This window comes from Melozone crissalis, unplaced genomic scaffold, assembly GCF_028551555.1.
Source record: "Melozone crissalis strain CALT ecotype California unplaced genomic scaffold, PUWL_Pcris_2 ptg000063l_1, whole genome shotgun sequence".
In the NCBI taxonomy this organism is placed as follows: domain Eukaryota; kingdom Metazoa; phylum Chordata; class Aves; order Passeriformes; family Passerellidae; genus Melozone; species Melozone crissalis.
In genome coordinates, this window is record NW_026535841.1 from 14,897,917 (window position 1) to 14,916,236 (window position 18,320).

Below are 18,320 nucleotides of genomic sequence, written 5' to 3' on the forward strand. Positions count from 1 at the left end.
CCACGTGTCACGCAGAAGGCACAGAGCGGCAGTCTGAACTGGCCAGGGGATTGATGGCAGGAGCATCCAGAGCTGCCAGCCCTGCCCTGCCCGGGGTGCCCGGCTGGGCCCTGCCTGGCACAGCCACCCTGCCCACCCTGCCTGAGGCTCCCCTGGCAGGGGCTGCTGCCCTGCTGGGTCAGTCGCTGTGCACGGCTGTGAAATGTCAGCGTTTGAGTCCCCTCCAGCCCAGAGCCAGCTCCGCTGTGCTGGGCAGCCCCGGCGCAGCCTGGGGAGCGAGTGGGTGCAGTCGGTGAGCAGCGAGGCTCTGGGAGCCCGGCCGGAGCACAGCATTGATGCCCAGCAGATTGGTCACCGGTGCGTGGGTAGCACTGGAGATTGCAGGGGCCTGAGCGGGAGCACGGCCCGCCTTGCCCCCGGCTGCCTCAGCAGGGTCAGCTCCCGCTCCCACCCTCCAGCTCTGCCCTCAGGGCCCGCGGCCGCCGCAGCGGCGGCAGCAGATGCTGTGCGAGTATTGAGTGTCACTTCCAATTCAGCCTGACAAGAACGAGTTAATGGAGGAGCTCCGTTACAATGGCAGACAGGAAAATAAAAGCCACGCTGAATCCACTTTCCTTGTCTCCCTTGTTTTCGAAGACAGTGCTCCTGGCATAACACAGAATGCCCTGTTCATTCATTTGCTGATAATGCTGCTCCCTCTGGGGCGAGCCGCAGCTCCTTCATGGATATAGAGTAACTTATTCGACCACAAAGGGAAACCTCTTCCTTCCTTTAAATTGTTCACAGGCTACCAAAGCAGCTACTGACGATGACCTACATATTGCTGGCTACTTTTCTCCTAATAGCATTGAAAAACCGAGATAACAATCTTGTTTTTTCAAGTGCTTAAGATCTTATTGCTTCCATCCTTGTTTCTGCCAACTAAAACTAGGGGTTATATTGTACTGTGTGAGTCTACACCAGGGAATTTTAGAAAGTGCTCGACCTGGGTTATGATCTCTATATTTATAGTTATAAATACAAATTAGCAGGTTTAATAAGCCAGACAGAGAGCATCACACAAAGCTGGTCTTCGGTTTTATCAATGGAAATGTGGAAATCTTGGACTCAGACCAAGAAGTTCACTGCAAAATGGAATAACTAAGAGTAGGCTTTCACCTTCCAGTCAAGCTTGGATGAAATTGTAGGGAAGAAAAATGAATTTTCTTGTCATTTGTTGTGCTGATTTTAAATCACATGTGCTCGTGTCATCGATTTGCAGGTTCCTGTCTTACACCTTCCCAAAGTTCAGCCCCAGGTTGCTCTGAGAAGTGCTTGAGGAGTGCTGTGTCTCAGACCACTGTCCTGCAAAAGTGCCTGTGTACATTATTTATTTAATATTTAAATAGTACTTCAAGAGACTTGAGAGAATTCTGTACATGTTTAATATTGAGTACATGTGCAAGAATTTGGAAGTGTGTGAGTATTGTCACATGAAGGTTTTTTCCTGCACCCAAGGGTTTTTATGTTTGAAAGTGAGAGTTTAGACAGCCAGAATTTCTGCAGACCCTCAGATTTGTACTTGCAGCTTGTGCTTGCAGCGTGGCAAATGGCATGGCAGCATAATGCAGGAACAGGCACGTCTTGTTGGGGAAGTTTTCTTCATTCCTCTTGCTGCAAAGCTTTCTTTGAAAGACAATTCCTTAATGGCTGCAGCTCCCTCAGAGGTGCTGCTGAAGTGTGGGAGTACACAGCTGGGCCCTGGTCACTGTCAGCAGTGTCCCCGTGTCCCTGCTCTGTGCCCTGTGTGCCCTGGGAACAGTGGCCAGCCCCAGGCCTTTCTCCATGGCCGCGACACCGCAGCACCTTGCGCCAGCTTCTCTCCTCTGGCACTTCAGAGATCGGGTGAGACCCCTGGGAGATCCCCGTCCTCTGGGGCCTGTCCTTTGAGCTGACACCCCTGAGGACGCTGTGCTCACGTCTCTGAGCCTTCCTGGCTCTCTGTCTGAGGGAGCTGCACCCCAGCGCATCTGCTGAGCCATTAACTCAGCATCGTGCGCGGTGTTACAGGAACCACCTACGCCGCTTGCTGCAGGTGGTTCTTGAATTTCAAAGACTGCCTGACAGGACTTCTTATCAACTGCCCTTCAGTTTCCAGCTAAAACTCATTTTCATCTCGTAGCTCATTCGGAGGCTCAGCCCACTGGAGGTTTTTTCTGGGGGCGATGTGCATTCAAAAGCCTGAAAAAAAGTGAATTCTTTTGAAAGCAGCAACACCCCTCATCTCCCTTAGAAGTAAGTACATATAGATTCAAAGCCATGTGCTTTTAAAACTCTCTTTAGTCCCGCTCTTCCCTTCCAAATTGCCCTTGATTTTGCCTCTTTGTTGCCGATTCCTCCCCGCTCCCTTTAGCGCTGTCCCTGATTTATGTGTCAGCGCCGAGCGCATCTGATCAAAACGCGGCAGAGTTGCTGGTTCAGCACTCGCAGCAGGGATGCAGCAACGGGCTGTGTCTAATCCCACCCTGTGCTCCTGCCACGGGAGCTGGGCGCGATCTGGGAGACAATGGCAGGTGTCAGAGCACAGCCAGGACAGCTCGGGGTGCTAAAGCAGCTCCTCACCAGCCTGCCCAGACTGCCGCATGGAAACTGCACCGCTTTCCAGCCGCAAGCTGCACTGAACACTGCGCACGGTGCTGCAAGCGCGAGCAGGCTCCAGAGCCGCGTCTGGGCTGTGATTGTACTAAATTATACCCATATTCACTTCTGCTTAGAATGGAGCAGCTCTAAGAAGCTGAACTAGGTAGGGTGGTGGTTTTTTTTAACTTCAGCCCAAGAAAATTTTGTGGGAGGAGTCACTTTGGAAAGGTGGGAAAGCCTTTACCCTCAGGTTGCCTCAGTAAGAAGCTCCCGCTGTGATACTTGAAAGCCCAATAGACATGTCTGAATTTATAATACACTCTTGAAGTATTCATTCATAATCCTGTAGGGATTTTCAAAGCCACAAAGAGGATGTATTTCTTTTAACTGGCTACAGGGAAAATATTAGTTCCTGCTGTAATAAACAAATAGTCTATTTTGGTGCAAGAGGAAAAATGTGAAGAGTTAGAGCAATGAAAGGGGAACAGTTTTGACACTCTTGGAAGCTCCTGTTTTTCTAAAATATATGATACACCATGAACTATTTCCCCCTCTTCCTTTACTCCTTGAGAGTTCACTGTTATGACCTGGTGCTCCAGCAGTGTGACTCAAAGGCTCTGCATTCCTGCCAGGTAAACTCTTTAGCCAGGTGACTGTGCAATTGAAGGCAATACTGAGATAGAAAAAAGAAAAATGGAACAGGAGGACTATTTTGCCCTTGGCTGGTTTGTTTCCCAGTCTCCAGGCACATCCAAAGGAGGATCTGCGGCATTGCACCTATTCTTCATGCACGTCTGTTTGCCTCCACAGCTTTGTGTGGGCTTGTGCAGAGCACTGAATGTGGTCAGCAAACACAGGCCCGCAAGAATTGGGCCAGAGTGGTGCTGGGCAGAGCCTGGGAGCAGCAGAGTCTTATACAAAGGGATTCTGTTGCCAACAGGCTAAAACTGAGCTTTTCTTACTGAAAAAAAGAGTAAAATAGTAGTAATTTCTAATCAGTCGTTCAATTCCTAGCCCTTGTCAGCACAGAACTCCTGCAGACTTCTACTTCTCTTGCAGCATGCTGAGACAAGCCCTTCATGTACCCCGTGGATGCTGGAATTTCAGCAGCATCCATCCTTTGTGCCTCATGTGCACATGAAGTGAATTTCATAAACAAGCACAGACCCTTGCTGGCAGCTGAGCTGCTGGCAAACATCTCACCCCCAGCTCACAGGGGCATTCTGAAAGCAGGGCTCCATCCCGCTCTCTCTGCTGTTGTTGTGAATGATGAGATTTGCTTTTAGAAATAGCGAAGGAAACAAATTTCAATTTATTCTTAAACTTCTCTTCTTTGTCTTTTCTATACCATTTCATATTCTATTCTTCAGAGGAGGCACAAAGGCTGCTTAAATTCAGCAGCCAGCGCAGCCAGGGGAGGAAATGAGAAAGAACAGTTGACCTGAGGGCAGCCAAAGGCAGCTTGGAGCAGGCACAGTGTAAATTCACCCATTTTGGTGGGGAGAACACAAAAAGCTCCGCTCAGAAGGGAGTGTGGATCACCCCGTTCCTGCTGGAAGCACCAGTGAATCCTGTGATGAGTGCATGAGATCAGGACCGAGCTGAACCTGTTACATCCCCACATTTCCTGCAGCACAAGCTGGTTTTGCTAGAAATCAGTTAATCCATTGTGGAGCCAATCCAGTTTTGTTAAGCTTGTGAAATCAGAGCCTGAGGTGGAATAGATGCAGATCATCCCGTGTGCCCACATCAGAGATCCTTCCCAAGATACCCATCTAGGAGAAGATACTGGAGAGAGAATTACCCTGCCTGAATAACTACTGGGTTTAGCTGCTCTGAATTACAAAAGCCTTCCCTGCACACGGGAACTCAAGTTTCCCTGGATGACCATGCTTTAATTATACACCAGAACAGGGTCAGCATTCTCATTGTTGTGTTGCAATTTTACTTTCTGTCAGGCTTGATGAATTAACGTGCTGCTGCCAGCGTGAGGGAGCACAAACAAAGGCATTGTAGTCACCAAAATAAACGTGACAGGAGAAAAGCTTGGGGCGGCACAGGGGAAATTGGTGGGCCAAGCTGAGCGCTGAAAGTCCTTATCAACAGAGGGCAAGGTTTGTTAAATTTACAGTAAATAACAAAGCAGGCAGCACGCAGGTGGAGGCTGCAGACTGCAGCGTAAGCACTTCAAATTCACCACGGCAAATTCCCTGTGCAGTCTGAGCCCCCAGCGCCCAGCCTGGCTCACCTGATTGAGAGTGAGGAACAGCAGGCGCTTATCTGGGGAAGTCACTCTCAGCTCGGCTGGGAGCACGCACTGGGAGCAGCGTTTTCCTCTATAAACTCATTAATTGGAGTCCCTTTCCCTGCTCTGTGTGCAGGACTTGCAGGGCTGATGGGAGCTCTGCAGCTTGTCAGCCTGCTGCAAACATCCCTTCCTGGGCTCGCTGCAAGCTCAGGGCCTTTCCTTGTGTGCAAGAGCTCATCAGCAGCTTCTCCTGGAAAATAATGTCCTTACTTCTGTAGTAATGCAGGCACTGAGGTGAAACCTGCTCTGTCAGCTCCGGGTTCAAAATGGCCAAAATGTCATTGCTGGCTGTCACAAAAGACAGAACCAGGCACTTGGCTGTTGGGAGATTCTCATTCGCAGCGCTGAACTTTATAAATTAGAATGGTCAATGAGGAAAATGGGGTTTTGCTTAGAAGACAGTAGAGGTCAGTAGGTATTTTTTGTATTGCAGAAATCAGTGCTTTTGCAATGATGTTATACGCTAATGTACTTAGACCTCATTCTGGATTTTACAGTATTTTGGACAAGCAGCAGGTTGAAAGGGGTCATGGAAATACAGATACAGGAAATCTCAGATATACTGGTATTTATTCTGCTGCAGGTTTGCTTCTGAAAGAGAAGCTGGTGGTTATGCAGAGTCCCAGACAAATCTGCATATGTCAACCTGGCTTTATTTTAGGAGATGCAAAGACATTTTACAGCTGTGAATTTCACCTTGGCCTGTTTTTCTAGTCTTTATAAACTGGCACTTTGCCTGAATACCCAAACATTGAAACTGTTTCTTAACTGCTGAAAGTCAGAAAGCAGTAAATTGTGCTTGCTTATGAGCAACTTCAATTGTCATGCATGTTTTATGTAATCATTTTCCATCTTAGTGAACTTAAGTCCACATTGAAATCCTCTAATATGAACTCTGCTATTTAATCTTCATTAGGGTGTCTTTTTTCTCTCTCCTTTAAACCACTGTGGATTAAAATAATTGCTTTTGTTTAGTGGGTGATCAGAGACTCACCTGGGCTGTCCCTGCAGGCGGTTTGCCATCGCCCAGGTCAGTGTTTTCCCCAGAGCCAGCTCCTTGTGCCGCTGCCCTGGGAGGCTGTGCGGAGCCTGTGCCCAGCTGGACCCAGATCAGCTGGGCCATTTGTCCCCCACAGCTTCTGTGGGGCTCGAACGGGGCAGGAAATTACCGCCAGTGGAAAATGAGCAAAGCACAGAGGATGGACACCTCAAAAGACAAAGATTTTCTCTGTCACAGCTGCCATCAGCTAACCAGACCCCACTGACAAAGGGGGCAAATATCACTTGGGGAAGTTGCAGCCAAAGTTAAGGGAAGGCAAACTGAGATCTGAAAGGGAAAAGAAAGCCCATGGATGTGGCAGCACAGGTGCAGATGGAGGCTGCAGATCTGCTCCCAGGAATGCAGCTCACCCTGTGGCTTCCAGGGCTGGCACCATCCATGGGCAGGGCTGCTCTGCAGCCCATTATTAAAGGTGATCAGCACTAGCCCTGCTGTCATCCGTGCTAAGGAATCTGATCATGTTTGCTTTGAAACAGGCTTTGTTCTTTGGGGTGAGAACTTGCAGTGGGGCAGGAGGATGCTCTGCACCTCCCCTGTGGGCAGCAGGGCTGGGCCCTGCTCCTGCCCTCCTGTGCTGCCGTGGGGTCAGCACTGCCACGGCAATGGCCCCAGCCCTGGGCATCCCTCCTGGGACTCTGCACAACTGGATCCAAAGGTGCTGACCGTGACGCTGCTGTGGTAGTTGGGAAACCGCAGAAATGAACAAATTAAAGGCTTGATGTGTTCTCTTAGGTTTCCCTCTTCAGTCCTCGGTTCACTCTCTCCTGACAGGGCTGTAACACCTTTTCCTTTGGCTCCGTTCCTTCCTGCCTTTGGAAAAATGATGCTCACAAGAACAATCTTCCTCTCCTTCTCCAAAATAGTTGAAAATCATGAAGTAGAACTTTGAACCAGGAAAGTGAGAAATGTTTTAGGACGGACATTGTAAATATGAGAGCCATGGCCCCCAAGGGTGGTGACTACAATAAAGTGTCACAGAGTTAAGAGCAGCTGCCATATCCATCCTTACAGGACACAAGGTTATTTGTAAAATAAAACCCCAAACTTTAGAGCCGCAGCAATGGGAGAAGCTCACCAATCACTAAAACAGACATTATATGGATAATAATAGCACCAGCCTTAAAATGGGGTTGTGTTTAAGATATTTGTCCAGTTCTTACCTTTTTCTGTTCTGCATCATCAACTCTTACTCTCTCTTACAGCCCAGCCAGCACATTCTGGCTGCACCTTTGAGAGAGCTTTGCTTCAGGATGGTGAGATCCCTGTTCCCCTCGCTGACAGAGCAGCCTGTACCCCGTGTGTGTCCAAGTGAGCAAATGGGATTGAGGGGAGTCGCCTCCAGGGATAAATCCCCCAAGGGAATGCTGGGGGCTGCTGACCCTTCCTGCCCAGACTGGTTTCTGTCCCTGGTGGCTGGAATCCCCCATTAATGCAGGGCATGGATCCAGGGTGACTGTGGAGGGACAGATGGTGCTGGGGCTGGCTGTGATTTAAATGAGACATCCGTGGTGTGGGAGCCTTGCTGCTATTTCTGTACACCAGGCTAAACGACAGGCTCTAGGGAAATTACACTTGGGGCTCACTGCTCCTGTCCCTTCCTGATTTCCAGGTGTTCCCTGGCAGATTAATGCCGGAGCAGGCTGCAGGTTGGGTCTTGCACTGTGTGATTTGCTATCACAGCGTGGCACTTGGAGACTGCTCTGAAGCAGATTCCACATGAAGGTGTCCCCATCCCAGCTCTGGGATAAGGGTGAGGAGCTTTGTGTGAGATATTCCACATGAGGCGTCCCCATCCCAGCTCTGCAATAAGGGTGAGGAGCTTTGTGTGAGATATTCCACATGAGGCGTCCCCATCCCATCCCTGCTGCTGCCAGCCAGGGATAAGGGTGAGGAGATAAGTGTGCTGTGCTGTGCAAAAACAACAGCAGCAGAAGTGCTGAGTGCTCTGAGTTCTGGCTCCTGGTCTCCTTTCTGTCTTGCCCCTAATGAACATTTAATTGGCTAAAGCTCTGATTATCCCTACAGTGAGCTGGCAAGCCCAGATAACTGTCTAGATTCTTAGATGATATAAATAGGCACAGTTCCAGTGAGCTGAAGGGAGAAATGCTGATTTACCCAGCTGAAAGCTTGCCCTGGTAATTCAGTGGTTTTGTGTTTTATTCTTTTTTCCCATGTGGAGCTGTATTCCCAACTGCATGCAGATGCTTCCTAAGCCTCAGCTTTGGGATGGCAGCCTGCATCTGCCTGATGTATCTTCTACCTTCCTGCAGCATTTTATAAGACAAAAGGAAAGAGGATTTCTTCTAGTTAGATATTTTCTAATAATCTTGTGACAGCGGGGAATCCCTATAGCTACAAGTTTGATCTCTATGTCTGTGTGTATAACCTTCTAGGGAATAGATGGGAGAGCAGCAAATGCTATTCAAAAATAAATACTATAATTCCTGGGGATTGAGTTCCAGCAGAACCAGTTGTGTATTGGAAGCAGCTTTTTCTGATAGCACTTAGACACCCAGGTAATCTCAAGCTTCCTTCCAAATACACAGTCTTCTGCAAAAGATTTTTTTAGGGATACCAATTTATATCCAAAAGCCTCTGCAGGCATTGACTAATATTGGAAATTACTGACTTGGTTGCAAATACATGTGGATGAATGTGAGTAGAACTTGATTGTCTTTTTTTTTGCCTCCAGATTTTTCTGATAAAAAAAACGAAATAAAACCCAACCAAAAAAAGCAGCATAGGAAGTGAACAGAAAGCAGTGTCTGTTAGCGCTCCTCTCCCTGGCACAGGTGTGTGTAGGAGCAGCAGCCCTGCCTGAGCAGGGAGCTGCAGCTTTCTGCAGGGCTGGCAGGGAGCACTCACTGCTGTCCCCAGGCACAGGACCAGGGTGCTCAACTTCAGACACCTTGGAGAAAGAAACCCAAGGGAAGGTTCGTGGTGATGGCAGCCCAGAGCTTTTGGAGGGACAAAAAGCATTTAAGATGCTGTTACTGTGGGGTGTGCAGGAGGGCTTTGGCTGCTGGAATCCTCAGAGGTGTTCGGGGGACAGGAACAGAGAGGCTGTCCCTGCCTGCCTGGGGATTCCTGATGGTGCAGACAGGGAGATCACACTGTGCTGCATCCGAGCAGGCTGCAGCAGCAATGCCCGCTCAGCATCCGAGCAGGCTGCAGCAGCAATGCCCACTCAGCAGCTGCATCCGAGCAGGCTGCAGCAGCAATGCCCGCTCAGCATCCGAGCAGGCTGCAGCAGCAATGCCCACTCAGCAGCTGCATCCGAGCAGGCTGCAGCAGCAATGCCCGCTCAGCATCCGAGCAGGCTGCAGCAGCAATGCCCACCTAGCATCCGAGCAGGCTGCAGCAGCAATGCCCGCTCAGCATCCGAGCAGGCTGCAGCAGCAATGCCCACTCAGCAGCTGCATCCAAGCAGGCTGCAGCAGCAATGCCCACTCAGCAGCTGCATCCGAGCAGGCTGCAGCAGCAATGCCCGCTCAGCAGCAGCTGATGCAGCCAGAGGCAGCGCCAGGCTGGGCCTGAGCTCACCCCGGGCTGGGAGAGCAGCAGGGACCAGCAGGGACCAGCTCTGCTCACACAGCTCAAACACCACAGACATCTGGGGAATGCACTGGAGCTGTGTCCAGCCCTGATGAGCCTCAGCAATCCCCCTTTTTCCAAACTGCACCCTGTCACTTCCTTGGCTAATCCTCTCCTTAGCTGCCTTAAGTTAACACCTCTTTAGTTCAGAAATTGGCTTTTTTAGATTTATACTCCACTAATTGGCTTTTTCACCCTCTGAACCCTTTCTGCTTCCTCCTGCATGCACCCCAGCCCCTTTCAGCGCCTAATCCCTTCTTTCCACACTTCAATCCCACCATTCTCTTTTCCCTTCTTTTTATTTCCTCCCCAAATGAGCTCCTTCTCTTTTGCTACAGCCCCCGAGGCTCTGGTGTTAAAAATCTCTGTCTAATGTTTTGGTGTTAAAAATTTCTGACTTTCCCTGACTTTCATTACGTGCCACTTGTAAAATAGGCTCTGATCGTGTGAACGTGAATGGACACACCAGGCTCAGGCTGGGTGCAGTGAGACCACTGCCTGTGTTGCCAGTGTTTATGGTTTTAGCAAGAGTTGCACGACATTTGTGTTTCTGTTTCTGAAAATCCCAATTGAAGGAGCCCATGTTAGACAGGTTCTGCTCACATAGGGAAAAGAAAAAAAGAGAAGCAATAATTTCTAGTCCTACTAGTTGTAGAAGCAGATAGGAAGTGTAAATCATATAAATCTGAGAGTCAGAGGGAAAAATAAAAATAACTCAATTGTCTCTCTATGTATTTCAAATCTCTTCCCTGTAATCTTATTGAAGCTGATCCAAATTTTGAATACCTGCAGTTGGCAATGCTGAGCATGCAGTTAAACATGTTTGGGATTATTTGCACTCACTTATTAAGTTATCGCTGGCTTTTCCTAAAAGAACCCAAATAAGTCAGAAAGATGGATTGCCTATACAGTAACAGAACAATGCTGCACCCAGGGCAGACAAAAGACTCAAAGAAAGGAAAACAGAGCACCAAAGCTGTGCTGTATTTTCGGATATTTTAGGAACATCTGGTCTCTACTGGAAGAAGCATTTCTCAAAAAATGGGGGAAAAAATCAAACAAAAAAGTAAAATCTTTACATGTATTCAAAAGCAAAACTTTAACGAACAGGCTTTGATCTGCAAATGTAATTAGCATTAGAATTAGAGATGGAATGGAGATTTGTCTAAAAGCATTAATTCAAATCCCACGCCTGATATTTTCTTATCACTGCTGTAATTCTAACAGTGCCTGTGGCAGATTCAGGAATCAGAAGAAAGGGACAAGGGCAGTAGGTCTCCCACTAGCAAAAAAAAAGGGGGGCGGTGGGAGTGAGGAAAAAGAGTGTGAGATGGAATTAATCTATAATATCCCCAACCCAACTCCATTTCCAATGTATGAATTATTTATCTCCCAATCTCCAAACGCCAATATCTGTGTGCACCATTACTTTGATCTCCTGCTGCTCCCCAGCACTGCAGTGCCAAACTCAGAGGGCTGTGGGGAGCCACAGGCTGCAGGTGGGATCCTTTTACAGCACCCCTAATGCCAGTTTGGAAAGCTCTGGGGTGACAGGCTGAGATTGAGTTCCTTTTCCACATCCCAAAGCTCTGGGGTAACAGGCTGAGATTGAGCTCCTTTTCCACATCCCAAAGCTCTGGGGTAACAGGCTGCAGGTAAATTCCTTTTCCACATCCCAAAGCTCTGGGGTAACAGGCTGCAGGTAAATTCCTTTTCCACATCCCAAAGCTCTGGGGTAACAGGCTGCAGGTAAATTCCTTTTCCACATCCCAAAGCTCTGGGGTAACAGGCTGCAGGTAAATTCCTTTTCCACATCCCAAAGCTCTGAGGTAACAGGCTGCAGGTAGGGTCGGTTCCTTTTACAGTGTCCCGAACACCAGCTGTGGAAAGCTCTGGGACAGCAGGCTGAGACTGGGCTCCTTTTCCACATCCCAAACCTGTGCCATCCAGGCTACATTCCCTCAGGAAGAGGTGGCCAGGCTGCTGCTCCCACACAGGGGCAGAGCTCATGAGCAGACACCTCTCCATCTCCTTTTTCTGGCCAATTCTTTTGGTGAACTGTGCTGTCTTTGGAACTGGAAGAACACACATGGGGATTATGCATTTATGAGAGGGATTTGACCAAGCATTTATAGTTTTCAAGTCAATATTTTAATTGCTATTATTATTACTAAAATTGCAGTTTTGCTTGATTTTGTTACAGCTTTTACCTTTATTCATTTCCTAAGAAAGAAAATAACTTTAGCAGGAACAAAGGCTGAGGGGCTGAGCAAAAGGCAGCCATAAGAGTCTTATCAAAGCCCCAACAGAGTGGGAATAATTATTCACACTCTGTTGGGGGTTCTAGAAAGACCATCTGAGGAAAAGGATCACTCAGCCTTTTCAACATGTGAAATTAAAGAAAACCACTCGAAATTCGGTCCAGCCTTGGGAGGGGGAAGTCTGCCCTGGCACCCCTGGCCAGGCAGGGCTGGGGCAGCCCACTCCCCACTGACCCTGGGCTCTCTGTGCTGGGGCAGCCCACTCCCCACTGACCCTGGGCTCTGTGGGCTGGGGGAGCCCACTCCCCACTGACCCTGGGCTCTCTGTGCTGGGGCAGCCCACTCCCCACTGACCCTGGGCTCTGTGGGCTGGGGGAGCCCACTCCCCACTGACCCTGGGCTCTGTGTGCTGGGGCAGCCCACTCCCCACTGACCCTGGGCTCTCTCTGTGCTGGGGCAGCCCACTCCCCACTGACCCTGGCCAGGCAGGGCTGGGGCAGCCCACTCCCCACTGACCCTGGGCTCTGTGTGCTGGGGCAGCCCACTCCCCACTGACCCTGGGCTCTGTGCTGGGGCAGCCCACTCCCCACTGACCCTGGGCTCTCTGTGCTGGGGCAGCCCACTCCCCACTGACCCTGGGCTCTGTGTGCTGGGGCAGCCCACTCCCCACTGACCCTGGGCTCTCTGTGCTGGGGCAGCCCACTCCCCACTGACCCTGGGCTCTCTGTGCTGGGGCAGCCCACTCCCCACTGACCCTGGGCTCTGTGCTGGGGCAGCCCACTCCCCACTGACCCTGGGCTCTGTGTGCTGGGGCAGCCCACTCCCCACTGACCCTGGGCTCTGTGCTGGGGGAGCCCACTCCCCACTGACCCTGGGCTCTGTGCTGGGGCAGCCCACTCCCCACTGACCCTGGGCTCTCTCTGTGCTGGGGCAGCCCACTCCCCCCTGACCCTGGGCTCTGTGCTGGGGCAGCCCACTCCCCACTGACCCTGGGCTCTCTGTGCTGGGGCAGCCCACTCCCCACTGACCCTGGGCTCCGTGGGCTGGGGGAGCCCACTCCCCACTGACCCTGGGCTCTCTGTGCTGGGGCAGCCCACTCCCCACTGACCCTGGGCTCTCTCTGTGCTGGGGCAGCCCACTCCCCACTGACCCTGGGCTCTCTGTGCTGGGGGAGCCCACTCCCCACTGACCCTGGGCTCTGTGGGCTGGGGCAGCCCACTCCCCACTGACCCTGGGCTCTCTGTGCTGGGGGAGCCCACTCCCCACTGACCCTGGGCTCTGTGTGCTGGGGCAGCCCACTCCCCACTGACCCTGGGCTCTCTGTGCTGGGGCAGCCCACTCCCCCCTGACCCTGGGCTCTCTGTGCTGGGGGAGCCCACTCCCCACTGACCCTGGGCTCTGTGTGCTGGGGCAGCCCACTCCCCACTGACCCTGGGCTCTGTGTGCTGGGGCAGCCCACTCCCCACTGACCCTGGGCTCTGTGTGCTGGGGCAGCCCACTCCCCACTGACCCTGGGCTCTGTGTGCTGGGGCAGCCCACTCCCCACTGACCCTGGGCTCTGTGTGCTGGGGCAGCCCACTCCCCACTGACCCTGGGCTCTGTGTGCTGGGGCAGCCCACTCCCCACTGACCCTGGGCTCTCTGTGCTGGGGCAGCCCACTCCCCCCTGACCCTGGGCTCTGTGGGCTGGGGGAGCCCACTCCCCACTGACCCTGGGCTCTCTGTGCTGGGGCAGCCCACTCCCCACTGACCCTGGGCTCTCTGTGCTGGGGCAGCCCACTCCCCACTGACCCTGGGCTCTCTGTGCTGGGGCAGCCCACTCCCCCCTGACCCTGGGCTCTGTGGGCTGGGGGAGCCCACTCCCCACTGACCCTGGGCTCTCTCTGTGCTGGGGGAGCCCACTCCCCACTGACCCTGGGCTCTCTGTGCTGGGGCAGCCCACTCCCCACTGACCCTGGGCTCTGTGGGCTGGGGCAGCCCACTCCCCCCTGACCCTGGGCTCTCTGTGCTGGGGCAGCCCACTCCCCACTGACCCTGGGCTCTCTCTCTCCAGGGTTTGTCAGCCAGGGCACAGACAGAGGAGCTCAGGGTTTATTTCATGGTGTGGGAGGGATGTTTCCTGTCGGAATTCACAAAAAAGAAGCCAGAGCAGAGCCTAAAGCCAGTCCTGCACTGGCCAAAACCAGTGAAAGGGGTGATGAGATGAAGTTCCCCACCTGTCCACATTTAGCAACCCAAAGAACAGACAGAATCTGAGCCCTTCACTGATCTGTGCCTCGTTACAGAATATTTTACTGTTTCACTCTGCATTTGCGGGTGGCTGGCTGCTCTGCTGGGCTTGCCAAGCTGTGACAAATGGCAGGAGACAGAAGCAGAGCTTTGGGAAGAGTTGTGGAGGTGGAGGTGGAGGCAGACGAGAGCCCAGCCTGCCTCACCAGCTGAACATCAGCTGCCTTTGCCATTGTACGGACTAAATCTTGTTGGGTTTGTGTTGGGAAAATCGCAGATCCCCAGCACAAAATTTTCCCCGCAGGGCTAGCTGAGCTGTGTTATAAATGTGCTGTATACCAAGGGAAAAGTACTCTCGGGTGTCAAAAAATTGTTGGTGTTGCTTTGATTATTTAAAAAAAAATACTTTCAAAGTGAAAAAGAGGATTTTTTTTAATCTTAAAGGGAATAAAAAGCAGCAGGGAGTTGCTTTCCTTAGTCTATATGCCCTTTAAAACCCAGCACAGAATACCCCATTAATTTTTCCTCCCTTTCCAGCATCAGTTTTGAAGCATGCCTGTCACACTGCAGATGTGCAGGTGACATTATCGGAGCCAGAGCTGCAGGAATGAGGGACATTTCCCCCTTGGCCCAGCAGCAGCTGGGGTGAGCTCATGGCAGTGGCCGAGCAGAGGGAGCCCAGCAGGGCAGCTGTGTGTCTGTGCTGCCCCAGAACCAGGCAGGGCAGCTCTGCGCTGCTGCTGCTGTCACCCTGTGCCTGTGCCTGCCCCAGAGCAGGGATGTCACTGCTGTCACCCTGTGCCTGTTCCTGTCCCTGTCCCTGTCCCAGAGCAGGGATGTGCCCTGCTGTCACCCTGTGCCTGTGCCTGCCCCAGAGCAGGGATGTGCCCTGCTGTCACCCCTGTGCCTGTTCCTGTCCCTGTCCCTGTCCTAGAGCAGGGACGTGTCACTGCTGTCACCCTTTCCCTGCCCCAGAGCAGGGACGTGCCCTGCTGTCACCCTGTCCCTACCCAGAGCAGAGATGTGCCCTGCTGTCACCCTGTCCCTGTCCCAGAGCAGAGATGTGCCCTGCTGTCACCCTGTGCCTGTCCCTGTCCCAGAGCAGGGATGTGCCCCTGCTGTCACCCTGTGCCTGTGCCTGCCCCAGAGCAGGGATGTGTCACTGCTGTCACCCTGTGCCTGCCCCAGAGCAGGGATGTGCCCCTGCTGTCACCCTGTGCCTGTCCCTGTCCCAGAGCAGGGATGTGTCACTGCTGTCACCCTGTGCCTGCCCCAGAGCAGGGATGTGCCCCTGCTGTCACCCTGTGCCTGTGCCTGCCCCAGAGCAGGGATGTGTCACTGCTGTCACCCTGTCCCTGTCCCTGTCCCAGAGCAGGGATGTGTCACTGCTGTCACCCCTGTCCCTGTCCCAGAGCAGGGATGTGCCCCTGCTGTCACCCTGTGCCTGTTCCTGTCCCTGTCCCTGCCCCAGAGCAGGGATGTGCCCCTGCTGTCACCCCTGTGCCTGCCCAGAGCAGGGATGTGTCACTGCTGTCACCCTGTCCCTGTCCCTGTCCCAGAGCAGGGATGTGCCCCTGCTGTCACTCTGTGCCCCTGCTGTCACCCTGTGCCTGTCCCTGTCCCAGAGCAGGGACGTGCCCTGCTGTCACCCTGTGCCTGTTCCTGTCCCTGTCCCTGCCCAGAGCAGGGATGTGCCCCTGCTGTCACTCTGTGCCCCTGCTGTCACCCTCACCCCTGTCCCTGTCCCAGAGCAGAGATGTGCCCTCCTGTCACCCTGTGCCTGTTCCTGTCCCTGTCCCAGAGATGTGCCCTGCTGTCCCCTGCCACGGCCATCGAGGGCAGCCCCCCAAAGCCCTGCATGTCGCTGTTTCCCTGCTCTCCCCTCTGGCTGCAGAGCTCACTGCCGGGGCTCAGCTCTCACCTCTGGCCTCGCCATCCTCACGGCTCCCGCTTCAAAGGCCCCTGCTCGTGCACAAAATGCCTGATTGAAGGAATGGCCAGAGCTGCACAATTATTTCAGAAAAACTCCACATTGTGTTTCAGCCGGGGACAGGAGAACTGGCCAAAGTCTGAATCTCTTTCAAGATTCAGATCTAAATCCTGAGGTTTAGAAATATGAAAGTCAAAACTACAATAGTGCAAACACACAGAGCCTATTCTTTGCACCTTGAAATGTGGAAAATTAAAGACCTGCTCTCAGTTTGACTACTCACCTTTCCATTTTCTGAGGCACCCAACAAAGTTCCCTCTGCTAATGAATACAGGTTTTGATTGTTGGATTACACAGATTATTTTCTGTCATCTTCGAGTCCTTTAAACAATTGCTGCCTTTGAAATCCCTTATGCAAGAAGCATATGACCTTACAACACTCCTGTTCCTCTTTTGTGTTTAACATCAGAGCCCTCTCTGTGGTTCTACACAATGTGGGGAGAGCTGCAGGTCAGGGCTGCGAGGTGAGAGCTGAAAACGCAGGGCGCCCAGCTATTGAAGCTGACACAAAATACACAGAAGAAAGGAGCCTGCATGGAAAAGGCTTTAAAAGTAAACATTATTTTTTATATCGCATTTTGTTACAGTTCCTAAAGCCAAGGAACAGATGGATTTACACAGGACGGGATATAAATCAAGGGACAACAGAAAATTCAATGGAATGTAAACTCGAGTGCTGAAACAATCTCGAATTAAAACTTGCTTGGAGTGTGGTCAGAATATCCGTACTGGGTGGAATTTATACAGGAACCATTCCTGTGCCCCAGTCTTTCTCTTTGCCTCTCTCTCTGTTCCCTGCCACGTTCTCCTGCTTGGGCACTGACACCAGTCTCTGGTGAATCTCCCAGAAATGTTTCAGATTTCCCCAATATCTTCCCTTCTAACACAATACTGAAGCTCACAAAGAGAATTACTGGGTTTGGGATGTCTGTAGGCAGAGTCAGGCAGCATTCAGAGAAACTGAGGCGCTGCTGGTCAGCACCAAGGAATGTCAGGTGCCCAGCAGGATCTGAGGAGTGTTCCCAATTCCCTGGGACGCCACAGACAGGGTTTAAACACAAGGAAAATACCACATATAGTGGTGAATGGTGGGTCCTTTTGTGAATGTTTATTGTGGGAGTTGTTGTGCAGCACAATTCCTAGACTGGGATTTGAATGCAGAAAATGCTGCGGGCACAACAGGCGTGGAACAATAAACTCAACCTAACTTTGTCTAACTCAGCATTTAGAAATTTCATTGGCAGAGACTTGCAGAAAGGAACGAGAAATCATAATTCAGCAAATTCCTTCTCTCACTGCTCAGCTTTCTATCCTCATAGTAAATTATTCACCTCGGCAATGTCTCAGTTAGAGGAGATTAAAGGCTGGGTTCTGGCACCCTTGCTGCTGCTGGTGAGCACCCTGTGGAACGCTACAGGCACGTTTCTGAGGCTGGCACAGCCCTGGGTGGGAAGAGGAGCTGGGGTGTGTGCCCAGTGTGCCGCTGCGTGTGCCCAGAGCCCAACACAGGACACCCCGAGAGCCCTTGGACAGCTCTGGGTGTGCCCAGTGTGCTGTGTGTGCAACACAGGACACCCCGAGAGCCCTTGGACAGCTCTGGGTGTGCTCAGTGTGCTGCTGTGTGTGCAACACAGGACACCCTGAGAGCCCTTGGACAGCTCTGGGTGTGCTCAATGTGCTGTGTGTGCAACACAGGACACCCCGAGAGCCCTTGGACAGCTCTGGGTGTGCTCAGTGTGCTGCTGTGTGTGCAACACAGGACACCCTGAGAGCCCTTGGACAGCTCTGGGTGTGCCCAGTGTGCTGCTGTGTGTGCAACACAGGACACCCCGAGAGCCCTTGGACAGCTCTGGGTGTGCTCAGTGTGCTGCTGTGTGTGCAACACAGGACACCCCGAGAGCCCTTGGACAGCTCTGGGTGTGCTCAATGTGCTGTGTGTGCAACACAGGACACCCCGAGAGCCCTTGGACAGCTCTGGGTGTGCCCAGTGTGCTGCTGTGTGTGCAACACAGGACACCCCGAGAGCCCTTGGACAGCTCTGGGTGTGCTCAATGTGCTGTGTGTGCAACACAGGACACCCCGAGAGCCCTTGGACAGCTCTGGGTGTGCTCAGTGTGCTGCTGTGTGTGCAACACAGGACACCCCGAGAGCCCTTGGACAGCTCTGGGTGTGCTCAGTGTGCTGCTGTGTGTGCAACACAGGACACCCCGAGAGCCCTTGGACAGCTCTGGGTGTGCTCAATGTGCTGTGTGTGCAACAC

At 52.2% G+C, this 18,320-nt stretch overlaps 1 protein-coding gene across 1 annotated transcript in view; it reads left to right on the top strand.

Moving 5' to 3' along the window:
• The first annotated feature begins 202 nt into the window (after positions 1 to 202).
• The window catches only part of PIWIL1 (piwi like RNA-mediated gene silencing 1), a 60,665-nt gene continuing 42,547 nt past the window's right edge, over positions 203 to 18,320 (top strand). The window contains 1 exon segment of the mRNA XM_054289060.1: positions 203 to 357. Within this exon segment, the coding sequence (XP_054145035.1) occupies positions 203 to 357 (155 nt within the window).